At 47.9% G+C, this 14,704-nt stretch overlaps 1 protein-coding gene across 6 annotated transcripts in view; it reads right to left on the bottom strand.

Moving 5' to 3' along the window:
• Positions 1–14,704, bottom strand: part of RSPH10B (radial spoke head 10 homolog B) — a 63,220-nt gene that overhangs the window by 4,959 nt on the left and 43,557 nt on the right. For 5 of the 6 annotated variants that reach the window (XM_075899496.1, XM_075899494.1, XM_075899493.1 and 2 more), the window contains 2 exons: positions 11,473–11,674; positions 1,058–1,288 (listed from right to left, as the gene is read on the bottom strand). In XM_075899496.1, the coding sequence (XP_075755611.1) occupies positions 1,084–1,288; positions 11,473–11,674 (407 nt within the window). In that variant the 3' untranslated portion in view covers positions 1,058–1,083. Of the gene's footprint in view, positions 1–297; positions 1,289–11,472; positions 11,675–14,704 lie in introns of those variants that run through there. The other variant, XM_075899492.1, reaches the window with a different exon arrangement.

The following is a 14,704-nucleotide window of genomic DNA, read 5'->3' as shown; positions in this document are numbered from 1 at the left end:
GGGGGGGCGGGGGAGCAGGGGCAGAACCAGCCGGCAGGGAGCGGGGCTGGCCGGGAGAAGGTCAGGGAGAGCAGGGCTGGCCGGGGGAGATCGGGAGGAAGGGAACCGGCTGACGAGGAGCAGGGCTGGCTGGGGGCGGGGGAAACCAGCTGGTAAGGAGCAAGGCTGGCCAGGAGGAGATCGGGGGAAACTGGCCGGCAGGAAGTGGGGCTGGCCCGGGCGCACACAGATCCCGGGCAGGGCTGGCCTTACCATGAGGCAAACTGAGGTGGCTGCCTCAGGTGCCAGACTGGGGGGGTGCCACTAGGACCCAGAGTGTAGAAAATTGTCTGCTGCTGGTGCAGTGAGGGGGGTATGGGAGCGGCATTTGAGCTCCCCACCTCAGGTGCCAAAATGTGGTGGACTGGCCCTGATCCCGGGGCGCTGCCCATCCCAGCATGGTCCCAGGAGAGCGCACGGGCGAGTCTGGCCCTCGGGATTCCATTCCTTCCCCCTCCCCCCGTGTAGATGCGTACTGCCTAGCTGGTAGACACACTCACGCAGCGTGAGCATGTCTGCCAGTACACAACTACGTTCTGATACTCATGATGATAATAAAACTTATTTAATTAGAAAATACCAGACATTTATATGTCCCGTATTTTCTCAATTTGTATACCTGACAGTCTGGTTCAAAACCGGACACCTAACAACCCTAATTCAGACTATGTGGTCTTATGGTTACACGAGGTAGCCAACAAACAAACTTGAAATGCTAAGCTCCTGTAGCTTTTAATGGAAAATGTTTTGGAATAGCTTTATATGCTCAAAGGTTTACACAAGTTTTATGGGTAATCAATTTATATAATCACATCTAAATTTCATGGGGGGCTCAGGATATCAGTAGTTGGAGGTGGGTAGAAAGACTAGGGAGAATGAAGTTTCCCTCTGATATAAATAAATACAAATTATTTTAATGGCACTCATTTCCTAGAATCTACACTATAATGTTTAGATTTTATAGGCCTCCAAAGGAAACCTAATACCGTAAGAGTGTTAACAAGTACAGACTACTTACAGCTCTATTACAACAGCCAGCCTAATTTACTTTTTCTTTTTCTTCACACCTGCAGAAACCTTACTGATGATTGGCTGGGGTGGGATCACTACTTCTTCCTTTGGAGGAAGTGGCAGCTGTGTAGCTGAATCCTCTGGCTCTGTTTTCACCAGTCCATCATCTGTCTCTGCTTGATCTGCTGCAGCTTCTTCTTGTTTTTTGGTCTCTTCTGCTTCCCTTCTGGCCATGAGTCTAAACTCACACAAACAAAAAATGTACACTTGCCACAAATCCATGAAAATGTATCATAAGCAAAACAAAATCATTTTAGCAAAGTAAATATAGCCTTACTGCAATTACGTACAGAATGAATGATGGGATCCTTTTAATCCTTTCCCTAAAATTTATGTTCTGTAGAGTTGCTACTTTGCAATCAACTGTTGTTAAGCTTCATGTATCATTGCAAAGTCCAAATTTATCTACTCAAGCATGTTCTTAAAAGGAAAAATTATTTACCTGTAATCCTGGTTCTCTGAACATGCCATATTAACAGATTATCTCATTAGCACAAAACTTCTCCCCTAGCTCTCAAGGTGCTCTTTAACCCTTGAGAAATAGCAATGCAACATGAGAGGTTCCCTAATAGCAGTCCTATGTCACCCAATGCAGAATATAAACACTGCCTCTGAATCTTCCAGTCAATTATTTTGATAATGCATAAGGCTAAGCATGCAGAAAAGAAAACCAATACCAGATCAGTATCAAGGCTTATCTCCACTCCAAAGCTGCATTGGTTTAACTAGCCTATTTGATTAAACTAGTGTAATTATGTGTGGACAATTTGTGGATTTAGCTTGCACCTATAAATGTACATTTGCAAACTAAACCAACATAAAAAATAGGACTATGTAGCACTTTAAAGACTAACAAGATGGTTTATTAGGTGATGAGCTTTTGTGGGCCAGATCAAATAGTGGAAGAAAATTGGCACAACCATATAAACCAAAAGACACACTAAAAAAAATGAACACATATGAAAAGGACAAATCAAATTTCAGGACAGAAGGAGGATTGGGGGTGGAGGTAAATGTCTGCAAGCTAATGATATTAGAGGTGATAATTGGGGAAGCTATCTTTGTAATGGGTAAGATAATTAGCATCTTTATTCAAACTTAGGTGTAAACTGTCGAATTTAAGCATGAATGACAGTTCAGAGGATTCTCTTTCAAGTCTGGTGTGAAAAGGTCTATGAAGCAGGATGCAGGTAATCAAGTCATTAAGACAATGCCCTTTCTGGTTGAAATGGCAAGAAACTATTTTTTCTTTGTGATCTTGTCTAATATCTGTTTTGTGGGCATTGATTCTTTGGCGAAATGTCTGAGACGTTTGTCCAATGTACATTGGACTGGGGGCTGTAGGTGATGACAAGTGGTGTTCTATTGTTGGTTTTCTTGGGTCTGTCTTGAAGTAGATGGTTTCTAGGTATTCGTCTGGCTCTTTCGATTTGTTTTTTTTTTATTTCTCCGGGTGCGTAGTTGAGATTTATAAATGCTTGGTAGAGATCCTGAAGTTTCTGGTCTCTGTCAGTGGGATTAGAGCAGACGCGGTTATATCGAAGGGCTTGGCTATAGACAATGGATCGTATGGTGTGTTCTGGATGGGAGCTGGGGGCATGTAGGTAACTGTATGAGTCGGTGGGTTTTCTGTAGAAAGTGGTGTCTAATTTTCCATTGGTGATTTGTACTGTGGTGTCCAGGAAATGGATCTCTCGTGTAGAATGGTCCAGGCTGAGACTGATGGTGGGGTGTAGCTTGTTAAAATCTCTGTGGAATGTCTCCAGTGTTTCTTGGCCATGCGTCCAGATCATAAAGATGTCATCGATGTAACGTAAGTAGAGAAGAGGTAAAAGGGGATGGGAGCTGAGGAAACGTTGTTCTAAGTCAGCCATAAAGATGTTAGCGTACTGTGGGGCCATGTGTGTACCCATGGCTGTCCCGCTGATCTGGAGGTATAAGTTGTTCTCAAACTGGAAATAATTGTGGGTGAGAACAAAGTTACATAGGTCTGCTGTCAGATTGACAGTGGTGTCCTCTGGGATAGTGTTTCTAATTGCTTGTAATCCGTCTTCATGTGGGAGGTTGGTGTATAGAGCTTCTACGTCCACGGTGGCAAGGATGGTGTGATCGGGGAGGTTATCGATGTTTTGTAGTTTCCTTAGGAAGTCAGTAGTATCTCGAAGATAGCTGGGGGTGTTGGTTGTGTAAGGTTTGAGATGAGAGTCTATATAGCTGGATAAAACAGTAGTGAGCGTGCCGATACCTGAGATGATGGGACGTCCAGGGTGTCCAGGTTTATGGATTTTGGGAAGCAGGCAGAACAATCCTGGTCAGGGTTCAGAAGGTGTTTCTGTGTAGATTTGTTCCCGTGTAGCTGTAGGGAGGCTTTTAAGGAGACAATGTAGTTTCTTTTGGTATTCCAAGGTGGGATCAGAGGAGAGAGGTTTGTAAAATGTGGTGTTGGAGAGTTGTCTGGTTGCCTCCTGGTTATAGTCGGCCTTATTCATAATGACCGCTGCACCCCCTTTGTCAGCTGGTTTGATTATAATGTCCGGGTTGTTTTTGAGACTCTGGATGGCATAGTGTTCAGCGCGGCTGGGATTGTGTGTCGCTTGTTGTCGTTTGTGAATGTCAGTCTGTGCGTTGTTGCGGAAGCTTTGTATATAGAAATCCAGATTGTAATTCCGACCATCAGGGGGAATCCATATAGAATTATTTTTCCTTTGGTGTTGATAGGGGGGGATCTGGTAGGTCAGATTGATGTTCATTGGTGGTTTGGAAATATTCTCGGAGGCGGCGAAAAAAAGCCTCAAGGTCACCACAAAATTGTATCCAGTTTGTGGGGGAGGTGGTGCAGCTTAAACTAGCAGTTCACCTGGTTATGTGGTGTGATATGGTGTCTGCCCCACACTAGCCCATAAGGAGGTAGAGTCCTAAGGAAGCTGTGCAGTAGGCAGCCAGGTAGAGGGGGGCTACAAGGAGCAGCTACTCAGAGCCAGACTGGCACTTATAAGAAGGGCTGAAGAGCAGTGGAAGCTAGCATCCTGAGAGAGCAATTCTGGGCAGGAACAGGAGAGCTGAAGCCCTGAGACAAGGGCAAAGGAGGTGCTGGGGGTCACAAGTGACCCAAGAAAAGATAATCTCATTGAGTTGGAGAGGATACTGCAAATGCTTGTTTTCTACAAAGTCCCTGAGCCTGGAGCCAAAGTAACAGGTGGGCCTGGTCCTCCCTCCTCTTGCCACTGAAAAAGTGGATGAACAGCAGACTGCAGGTCCCCCAGACAATGAGAACACAGGCCGAGCCAGAGGTCCGTGTCCTGAAGAGAACACCACAATCCTTAGAGTGACACAGGTCTAGGAGCAGAAGTAATGGCAGTGAGGTACTATCAGAAAAGGGTAGCACTGGTGCAGAGCTAATTCCCAAGACAACCAGCAGCAGGCACTGCAATGGTGAGTTCACTCCATTACTTGCTGGTTTAACTAAATCCCCATAAAAATCTCACCAGTTACATCAGTGTGGAGACCAGGCATACAATTTTTTTAAAGTGCTCCAGTAAAGACAATGGAAAAGATACCAGCAAAAAAAGTCCATAAGTAACTGCCAAGTTCTGAGAGGAAGTGGGCAGATGAGTGACAATTCTGCGAGAGATTTTCAGGGAAGCAGAACTGTAAGTAATTTTCCCTTCTCGAAAGAGACCTGCACAGGAGTCTCACTCCTTGAGAGATGTTCCAAAAGACAGTGGAGCTCAGCTGCAGCAAGAATAAGGTGAACAAGGAGGACTTTTTGGGAGAGAAAATTAAAACGTTAAATTAAACGAAAATTAAAAATTAAAATGAGGGATGTCCTAGAAAAAAGACATCCTTATGAAGGTGAGAGAGTTTGATCTCTCCTACCTTGGAAACAACTGCTGGAACACAGAGAACCTCAAAAGCAATGTTTTACAAAGTGGCCTGCAAAGCCACTTTGAGAAACCCGTTAATTGGCCGCGCTGGTTTGTTTATTTACCAGCGCTGCAGCCTCACCGCTCCCATTTGCTCTGTTTTGCTGTTTGCAGCCAAGGGAAGTCACAAGGTGAAATGGAGCCAACAGGAGCTGCGAGGCTGTGGCATCAATAAACAAACAGGCATAGCCAATTAACAGGTTTCTCAAAGTGGCTTCTCTTGGAGCTTGAATTCAATCCACAATGGTTTGCAAACATATGAAGGAAGAATGTGTAATTTTGCATGTGTCTGTGATAGGAACATCCTTAAAGTAGTGATGGACATAGACTCTGAGTGAGCCTTTCAGACCAGTTTGGTTATAGAATGCAAAGCACTGAAGATACAGGGTCAAGTTTTCATAAGTGCCCAACTTCCAATTTCAAAAGTGACTTTAGTATCAAATTGAAAGTTAACGGGACTTAAGAATGTTTTACCCATAGTCATTTCCCACTTAACAGATACAAAAGGAAAAAAGTTTCTCAGTACTTTTAGAATCCTAGAAATGTAGAGGCTGGAAAGGACCTTGAGAGGTCACCTGGTCCAGCCCCCTGTGCTGGAAGAGGACCAAGTAAATCTAGACCATCCCTGATCGGTATTTGTCTGACCTATTTTTAAAACCTCCAATGATGGGGATTCCAACACCTCTCTTAGAAGCCTATTCGAGAGCTTCATAACCCTTATAGTTAGAAAGCTTTCCTAATAGGTAAACTGATCACAACTTTCTTTATAACAGCTTTTCGTAGATTTGAAGATTGATCAGCTCCCCCTCAGTCATCTTTTCTCAAGACTAAACGTACCCACTTTTTTTAACCTCTCCTCCTTGGTCAGGTTTTCTAAGCCCCCTTTTATCATTTTTGTTGTTCTCCTCTGGACACTTCCAAATTGCCCACATGTGGTTCCTAGAACACTCCACCTGACGCCTCACCAGTGCCAAGCAGAGTGGGACAAGTTAGCTCTTGTTTTACATTCAACACATCTGTTAATACACATGGTCTTTTTTGCCACTGCATCACAATGACTCCTATTCAATTTGTGATCCTTTTCAGCAGTACCATGACCTAGCTCATTCGTTCCCATTTTATAGTTGTCCACTTAGGAAGGAAAGCTCAAATGAAGTACTCTCCCCTTGTCTTTTCAATTGCAGCTTGTTGAATTCAGACTTATTGACCAAAGTGCTTGCAACCACTCCCAGTTTGGTGTCGTCTGCAAATTTTAGGAGCATACTTTCCACTCCATTATCCAAGTCATTAATGAAAATATTGACTACTGCTGGACTCAGGATTAACCCTCTCCATTTGACAGCAAACCATTGATAACCACACTTTCATTACAAGTCTTTGAAACAATTATGTACCCATTTATAGTAATTTAATCTAGCCTGCACTTCCCTAGTTTGCTTATGAGAAAATTATGTAGGGCTTTCAAAATATGTACTAAAATCAAGACTGCACCATAGCTATTGCTTCCCCCTATTCACTAGCCCAACAGCCCCATCTAAGAAGGAAATGTGGTTGGTTTGGCGATGATTTATACTTGACAAATCCCTGCTGGCTGTTCCTTATAATCCGTTTATCCTCCAGATGCCTACAAATTGATTGATATCTGGAAAGATACAGGAATAAATTATTAAATTTAGATGGACTGGGCTATAATGCCCAGGGATCTCTTTGATTCTCTTTAAAGATAGGCAAACGTTGCACTTTCTCCAGTCTTCTGGATCTTCACTTGTCCTCTAAGTATTCTCAAAGATAATTGCTTCGACTAGTTCCTTAAGATCAAGCATGAATTTCATCAGGTCTTGCTAACCTGACCACATCTAACTTAGCTAAATACTCTTTAAATTGATCTTGCCATATTTTGTCCTGCATTCCATTCTTCTTGTTAATATTAATTGTATTGCATATCTGGTCACCATTAACCTTTTTACTGAGGACTGAAGCAAAATCAACATTAAACACCTCACTGTTCTTGATGTCATCAGTTATTAGTTCTCCCTCCCCACTAAGTAGAGGATCTACACTTTCCTTCGTCTTTCTCTTGCTCCTAATATATTTAAAGAACTTCTTCTAATTGATTTGTATGTCTCTTGCTAGAGGTAACTCATTTTGTGCCTCAGCTTTTTTGATTTTATTCCTACAAACTTGTGCTATTCTTTCATACACCTTAGCAATCTGTCCATGTTTCCACTTTTTGTAGAATTCCTTTTTTATTTTCAGGTATTAAAGAGCTCCTGAGGGAGCCATATTGATTTATTATTCTTCCTACCTTTCCTTCCCCTCAAAAAAGTGTCCATTTAATATTGTCTCGTTTAAAAATTGCCAGCTCTCCTGAACTACTTTTTTTTTCTTCCATTTTCTTCCCATAGGACCTTGCCTACAAGTTCTCTGAGTCTGGTTATGTTTATTTTGATCTGTTCTACACACAGTTTTTGAACTGGTATAACTATTTTAGTGAGGAGTCTGATCTTTTTACCAATGTAGTGTAAAAAGTTATATTTGTTTACAGGACCTGGATACCAGTAGAGATTACTTCCATCCCATATAGAGAATATATTACTATAGCAATGGACTTTTACATCAATAGAATTGTGTCTATACATAAGTGTTCATATCACCTTAACTATACCTGTGTAAATTGATATAACTTGTGTGTGTAGACAAGTACCTAGTCTGCTCTAATTAGACCAATGACCTTTCATTATAGAAAAGAAACTCATCGTGATCTATGTGGGATGAACATTAGCCAAATAAAAGGTTCATTAAAGTGAAATGCTGACATGGAAGTAAAGTCAACTGGATCTGCAATGCACGCCTGCCCCCCTCCCTTTATCCCTGGAAGATATGATACAATGCTTTTCATTATTTTTGAAGTGCAGGCCACTTTGGAAAAAACTCTTAAATGTGAGAGCCACATCAACTATTACACTGATTACTACTCATTAATGATGTAAGGTAGATGAGTGGCTCTGTAACGTAACAAAGTCTACTTGTGCAATAAAATGGTACTCCGTTATAAAATAACCAGAAAAATATAAGGAATTAAAGAGTCACCTATACAAATACACTTTTAAACAGCAGAATAATATAATGATAGTTAGTTAGATATAGATATAGATATAGATAACTATCTATCTATATAAATAGATAGATAGATAGATATAAACTCAAAGGGTAGGAATAAATGGTAAATTTTCAGAATGGAGAGGTGTAACTAGTGGTGTCCCCCAAGGGTCAGTCCTAGGACCAATCCTGTTCAACTTATTCATAAATGATCTGGAGAAAGGGGTAAGCAGTGAGGTAGTAAAGTTTGCAGATGATACTAAACTGTTTAAGATAGTCAAGACAGAAGCAGACCGTGAAGAACTTCAAAAAGATCTCACCAAACTGAGTGATTGGGCAACAAAATGGCAAATGAAATTTAATGTGGATAAGCAGGGCTCGACAAATAATGCAGTCTACTCACCCGTAGCGAGTAGACTGCAACCCGGAAGAGCTGGGTTTGGGCGATCTGCGCATGCGCAGATAGCCCGACAGCGCAGCTGGCGAGCAGGGCTCGCTGTGGTTCAGCGAGCCCTGTAGATAAGTGTAAAGTAATGCACGTTGGAAAAAAATAACCCCAACTATTCATACAGTATGATGGGGGCTAATTTGGCTACGACAAATCAGGAAAGCGATCTTGGAGTTATCATGGATAGTTCTCTGAAAACTTCCACACACTGTGCTGCGGCGATCAAAAAGGCAAATAGGATGTTAGGAATTATTAAGAAAGGCTTAGAAAATAAGACACAGAATATCTTCCTGCCCCTGTATAAAACTATGGTACGCCCACATCTTGAATACAGGCAGTTCCCGGGTTACGTACAAGATAGGGACTGTAGGTTTGTTCTTAAGTTGAATTTGTATGTATGTCGGAACTGGCTTCCAGATTCAGCCGCTGCTGAAACTGATCAGCGGCTGACTACAGGAAGCCCGAGGCAGAGTTGCTCTGCCCTGGGCTGCTTGGAATCAGCCGCTGATCAGTTTCTAGAGCAGCTGAATCTGGACGCCTAGGACAGAGCAGCTGGGGCGCTGCGGGGACCAACCGGGCAGCACCCCAGCTGCTCTGCCCCAGGTGTCCCCAAGTCAGCCGCTGCTGAAACTGATCAGCGGCTGATTCCAGGAAGCCTGGGGCAGAGCAACTCTGCCTCGGGCTTCCTGTAGTCAGCCGCTGATCAGTTTAAGCAGCGGCTGACTTGGGGACACCTGGGGAAGAGCAGCTGGGGTGCTGCCCGGTTGGTCCAGTAGCGCCGAGGAGCGGCGCTGCAGGACCAACCCAGCAGCCCCAGCTGCTCTACTCCAGGCGAGAAAAGCCTGGTCTGCTGGGGGATGCACTAGCTGCGCCCCCCAGCAGACCAGGGAAACCCTGACGGCGGGACCTTTGCAAAGCCACAGGGGAAGCCGGCAGCGGGACAGCCCAGGCGCGCCTGTGCTGCCCCGCTGCCTGAGCCCCTCCGCGGCTTTGATCCGCGTCTTCCTGGTCTGCAGACCAGGGAGACGCGGAGCAGCTTTTCTCACCCCGGAGTACATGGGCGGTGGGACTGCGAGATCCCGCAGTTCGTGACCTCCGGGGCGAGAAAAGCCCCGTTCGTAACTGTGGATCTGACATATGTCGGATCCGCGTAGGTCAGGGACTGCCTGTACTGTGTTCAGATGTGGTCTCCTCACCTCCAAAAAAGATATTTTGGCCTTAGAAAGGGTTCAGAAAAGGGCAACTAAAATGCTTAGGGGTTTGGAGTGGGTCCCATATGAGGAGAGGTTAAAGCGACTGGGACTTTTCAGTTTAGAAAAGAGGAGACTAAGGGGGGATATGCTAGAGGTGTATAAAATCATGAGTGGTATGGAGAAGGTGAATAAAGAAAAGTTATTTATTAGTTCCCATAATAGAAGAACTAGAGGACACCAGATGAAGTTACTGAGTAGCAGGTTTAAACCTAATAAAAGAAAGTTCTTCACACTGTGCATAGTCAACCTGTGGAACTCCTTGCCAGAGGAGGCTGTGAAGGCTAGAACTATAACAGAGTTTAAAGAGAAACTAGATACATTCATGGAGGTTAGGTCCATAAAAGGCTATTAGCCAGGGGATAAAATGGTGTCCCTGGCCTCTGTTTGTCAGAGGCTGGAGAAGGATGGCAGGAGACAAATCATTTGATCATTGTCTTCGGTCCACCCTCTCTGGGGCACCTGGTGTTGGCCACTGTCGGCAGACAGGCTACTGGGCTAGATGGACCTTTGGTCTGACCTGGTACGGCCATTCTTATGTTATGTTCTTATTTTTGTTAGTCTCTGAGGTGCCACAGAACTACTTGTTTTTAAAAACTGAATGAGTGAAAGCATGCCTGGAAGAGGATTAAGATGCGGGGGCTGGGTGGGGCCAGGGATGAGGAGTTTGGAGTTCAGGCACATTGCCTCAGGGCTGGGGCTAGAGGACTCCTCCCAGCCCTCTCTTCACCAGCAAGCAAAGAAAGCTCCAGGGGAAGGGGGCTCTCTTTCCTCTGCCAACAAGCAATAAAATATGGAGCTCCAGACCAGGGGTCCCTATCTCCCCTCTAGTAGCAGGAAGCTCTAGGGCCAAGAGAGAGGCCCACAGCAGCCCTGCAAGCTCAAAATTGCCCTCCTCCCCAATTCCCATCCACCCCCTATCTCTTCTCCAGGTACCTTCTGCATGACCTCGTAGAGCTGCTGCATGGCTATTTATAGGTTGTTGTGCAGCTTAGAGGAAACTAGAGCTGCACTTAGAGTCAATGAGAGCTGTAACTGGCTTGTGGGCCTTGCAATGAAGGACACTGCTCTAGGCTTTGCAATTCATTCTTTCTATGAGTTGAAGTCACTGCTATTGGGGAAAAATGATCATCCCTGCAAGAAACCTAAGCCCTAAGGAAGCGACTAGGTTTCAAAGGTAGCTTAGTGTTCTATTGAGAGATTTAAAAAACATTAAATTCCATGTGAACCCCTGGTGACAACAGGTTGCTGTGATATATTCAGATTGTGATGAGAAAGTGACAATTATCCTATCTCCTGATTGGCAGAAATAGCTGCCAAATGTGCTTCAGAAAAGAAGAAAGTGATTACACTGTTCTTATTCAGGGCCTTTCCTCTAAATGCCAGAGGCGGTCGTGTGTTTAACATTCTGGGTAGCATTCTATGAAAATGAAAAGAAATTGATTACAGTAGCCTATTGGCTGCATTATACAAATTAGTCATCTGATAGGGCATTTTCAAAGTAGCCCGTGTCTGCGATTAATCAAAGAGCACAGTGACAATATCACAAATGCTAAATCTTCAAGAACACAGTATGTGTGTAGGACCTTTCTCTAGGTGTCTCTAGGTGTAGAGTTAAGCATTTAATTTAATTAAGACTTACTTTGCTTCCTCTTCCTCTTCCTCTTTGATTTTCAACTGAATGGCTAATTCAGCATCCCGTTTCCTATTTTCTTTTATGCATTCCTTCACCACTTGAGCATGCTTGTAGGCAGGAAAGAACGTGTTGACCAAAAAGATGTGTATCTGGTTCAGCCACAGACTGTATTTTTCCTTCTGTTCATTTTTTGCTTTTTCTAATTTATCTGTAACAGAACAATTTACATGTTAATTGTAGTTTAGCAGATTTGAGAATATATTTGGCTCAGTCGAAATTTTAATATGCCCCTGTGACGGCGCGTTGGGGGTTCCCCGTCTCCTGCACCCCGAAATGGCACAAACAGACTGTACCAGCCAGTGGAATTGAGGGTGGTTTATTGCTCCTCCAGCACAGCGCAGCACAGATGTAATCTGGTTACAGGAACTGGGCTAGGATGCCTCAGGCCCCCTTGAGATGGGGGAGACTGGGCCTCTAAACTCCAGCTCCTCTCCCTAGGCTGTCTCATCCATCCTCACAGACAGCCACCAACCAACTCACTAACTTCCAGCCCTGCCCCCCAGCCAAGGCAGCATCCACCTTCCTTTGTCCCTCTCCATGGGGGGTGTCTGGCCACTGGTTTGCATAGTGACTCATCCTGTTTTGCTGGGTCGTGGTACCCACGGCAGCCAGTGGGGGTTCCCCCAGAGCCAGCAGCATAGAAACCAGCCAGGTACCCCCACTACGTCACAGTTCTCCCCCCTCCGAGAGCGAACTGAGCAGGGTCACTCCGCTCGTGACCTGGGGAAGTTCGGGTCCTCTGCGTGGGAACCCGCCCTGGGGACATGGGTGCTCCCCTTGACTCGGGCCGGCCGTGGCGAGGCCCCACATGAATTGGCTTCCCTCTGTCCACTCGCCGCCCCGCTCCAGGGTGACTGGCCCAGGCCTGTCCTCGGGGGTCACACCCACCCTTCCGCTGGCCTTGATCTCTGGCCGGGGTCTCTCGGGCCGGGGCCATGAGCCCAGCGAGCCTTCTCTGGACAGCCAGGGCGGCTTCCACCCCCGAAGCTCCATCCAGGGAGGTCTTCCCCTCCCATAACTCTCTCAGCCAGCCCAGAGGGTCTATCTGGGGTAGAGACCCCCAAGCCGCTTTCCTCCTGTCTTGGGCCTTCCCGCCCCTCTGGCAGGAGTCACAGGACCGGCAGTACCGCTGCACGGCTGTAAAGATTCCCGGCCAATAGAAGTGCTGGAGCAGCTTCAGCCGGGTGCTCCGGATCCCCCGGTGGCCCCCAACGGGGACATCGTGGGCCAAATACAGCAGCTCGAGGCGATACTTTCGGGGGACGACCAGCTGCCGCTGGACCCCCCATGCCCTCACCTTCCTGGGGGGAAGCCACTCACGGAACAGGAGCCCACGCTCCCGCAGGAATCTCTCCTGGCCACCTCTCCCCCGGGGCTGAGCTGCATGGAGGCCAGCCTGGTCCCTCAGCCTCTGCAAGGAGGGGTCTGCCTGCACCTCAGCCTGGAATTCAGCTGCTGAGGCAGGGATCGGGACCTGTCCCCCACCTCTGCCTAGGTCCGGAGTCCCAGCCTGGCTGGACCCCGTGTCCACGGGGATGGGACCCTGAGGACGCTGCCAGGAGTCCTTCCCTGGACCCACGTTGTCAGCCCCCCGCTGGCTCTGGCTCCGGGTAGTGACTAGAGCCCGCTGGGATTCATGGGGCCACTCCTCTAGGTCATTCCCCATCAGCACCTCGGTGGGCAAGTGCGGGTGCACCCCCACTTCCTTGAGGCCTTCCTTCGCCCCCCATTTCAGATGCACCCTGGCTACAGGCACCTTAAACGGGGACCCGTCTATGCCCTTCAGGGTCAGCTGCGCGTGGGGTAGTATCCGCTCCGGGGCCACTATGTCGGATCGGGCCAGAGTCACCTCCGCCCCCGTGTCCCAGAAGCCCGTCACCTTCCTACCATCCACCTCCAGGGGTATGAGGCACTCGCTCCGCAGGGGCCGTCCTGCCCCCACCCGATACACGGAGAAATCCGCCTCCTGAGAATCAGACCTCCCAGGGGAGGTGCACTGAGCATCCTTCCCCTCTCTCTGAGCTGAGGTTTGCCTGCCAGCCCCTGCCTCTGGGGCAGCCTGCCCTTCCTCCCGCCCCAGCCAGTTAACCCTGGAAAGTCCCCGGTCCTGGGACCTGGTGCACTGAGCCCTCTTGTGGCCTTTTTGCCCACAGCGATGGCAAGTTAGGCTTTGGGCTGTCTCTGTCCAGGCCCTGGCTGGTTCTCTGGGGCGCAGACGACCTGTTCCTTGGTCTCGCCCCGTAGTTGACTCCCTCCGTCGCTCAGCCGAGATCCGGTCTCTGCGCGGTTCCCTCTCTCTCCGGGACTCCCGTTCACACCCGGACCGGCTCTCCGTGAACTCATCCGCCAGCCTCCCGGCCTCCTGGGGGTTCTCTGGTCTCCGGTCCTTGAGCCACAGCCTCAGTTTGGGTGGGCACGCTTCATAGAACTGCTCCATCATGACCAGCTTGAGCAGCTCCTCTGCGGTCTGGGCTCCGACTCCAGACACCCACTTGCGGCAGTATTGCGCCAGGCGGGAGGCCAGGTCCACATAGGTCTCCCGTGGCCCTTTCTGTACCCCCCGGAACTTCTTCCTATACATCTCGGGGGTCAGCCCGAACTTGTGCAGCAGGGCCTCCTTGACTCGGTTGTAATCCCCTGGCTGTAGGTCCTCCAGCTGACTGAGCACTCCGGCCGCCTCCTGGTTCAGTGCGGGGATGAGCTCCTGCAGCCAGTCAGCTGGGGGGACCCGTTGCAGTCCACAGGCCCTCTCAAAGGCACTGAGGAACCCGTCTATGTCACCCATGTCCTTCAGTTGGGCCACCACGAGCCTCTCCAAGCGTCTGGCAGTCCTGGGACCCTGGGGCCCATCCGCACTTGGCGCAGCCGGTGCCCCGCCGGTTCTCCGCTCTGCCATGGCCAGCTCATGCTGTCGCTGCCTCTCTCGATCTTGGCGCTCCTTCTCTCGATCTTGGCGCTCCCTCTCTCGGTCCTCTACTTCCAATTCCCTGATCCGCAGCTGGATCTCCAGCCGCCGCAGCTCCGCTGGGCTGGCCCCTGCCCTAGAGGGGCTACGGCTTGCAGGTCTCCCGGGAGACGCTGTCTCATCTCTCCGGTGGGTTCCAGCGCTCCTCCCCCTCTCTGAGCCTGACACACTCTCAGGGGGGGTCTGGCTGCTTCCCCTGGGGACAAGATCCTG

Source organism: Pelodiscus sinensis, chromosome 16 (genome assembly GCF_049634645.1).
Source record: "Pelodiscus sinensis isolate JC-2024 chromosome 16, ASM4963464v1, whole genome shotgun sequence".
NCBI lineage: Eukaryota > Metazoa > Chordata > Testudines > Trionychidae > Pelodiscus > Pelodiscus sinensis.
Note: the sequence above shows the minus strand (reverse complement) of the source record. Positions and strands in the feature narration are given on the sequence as shown.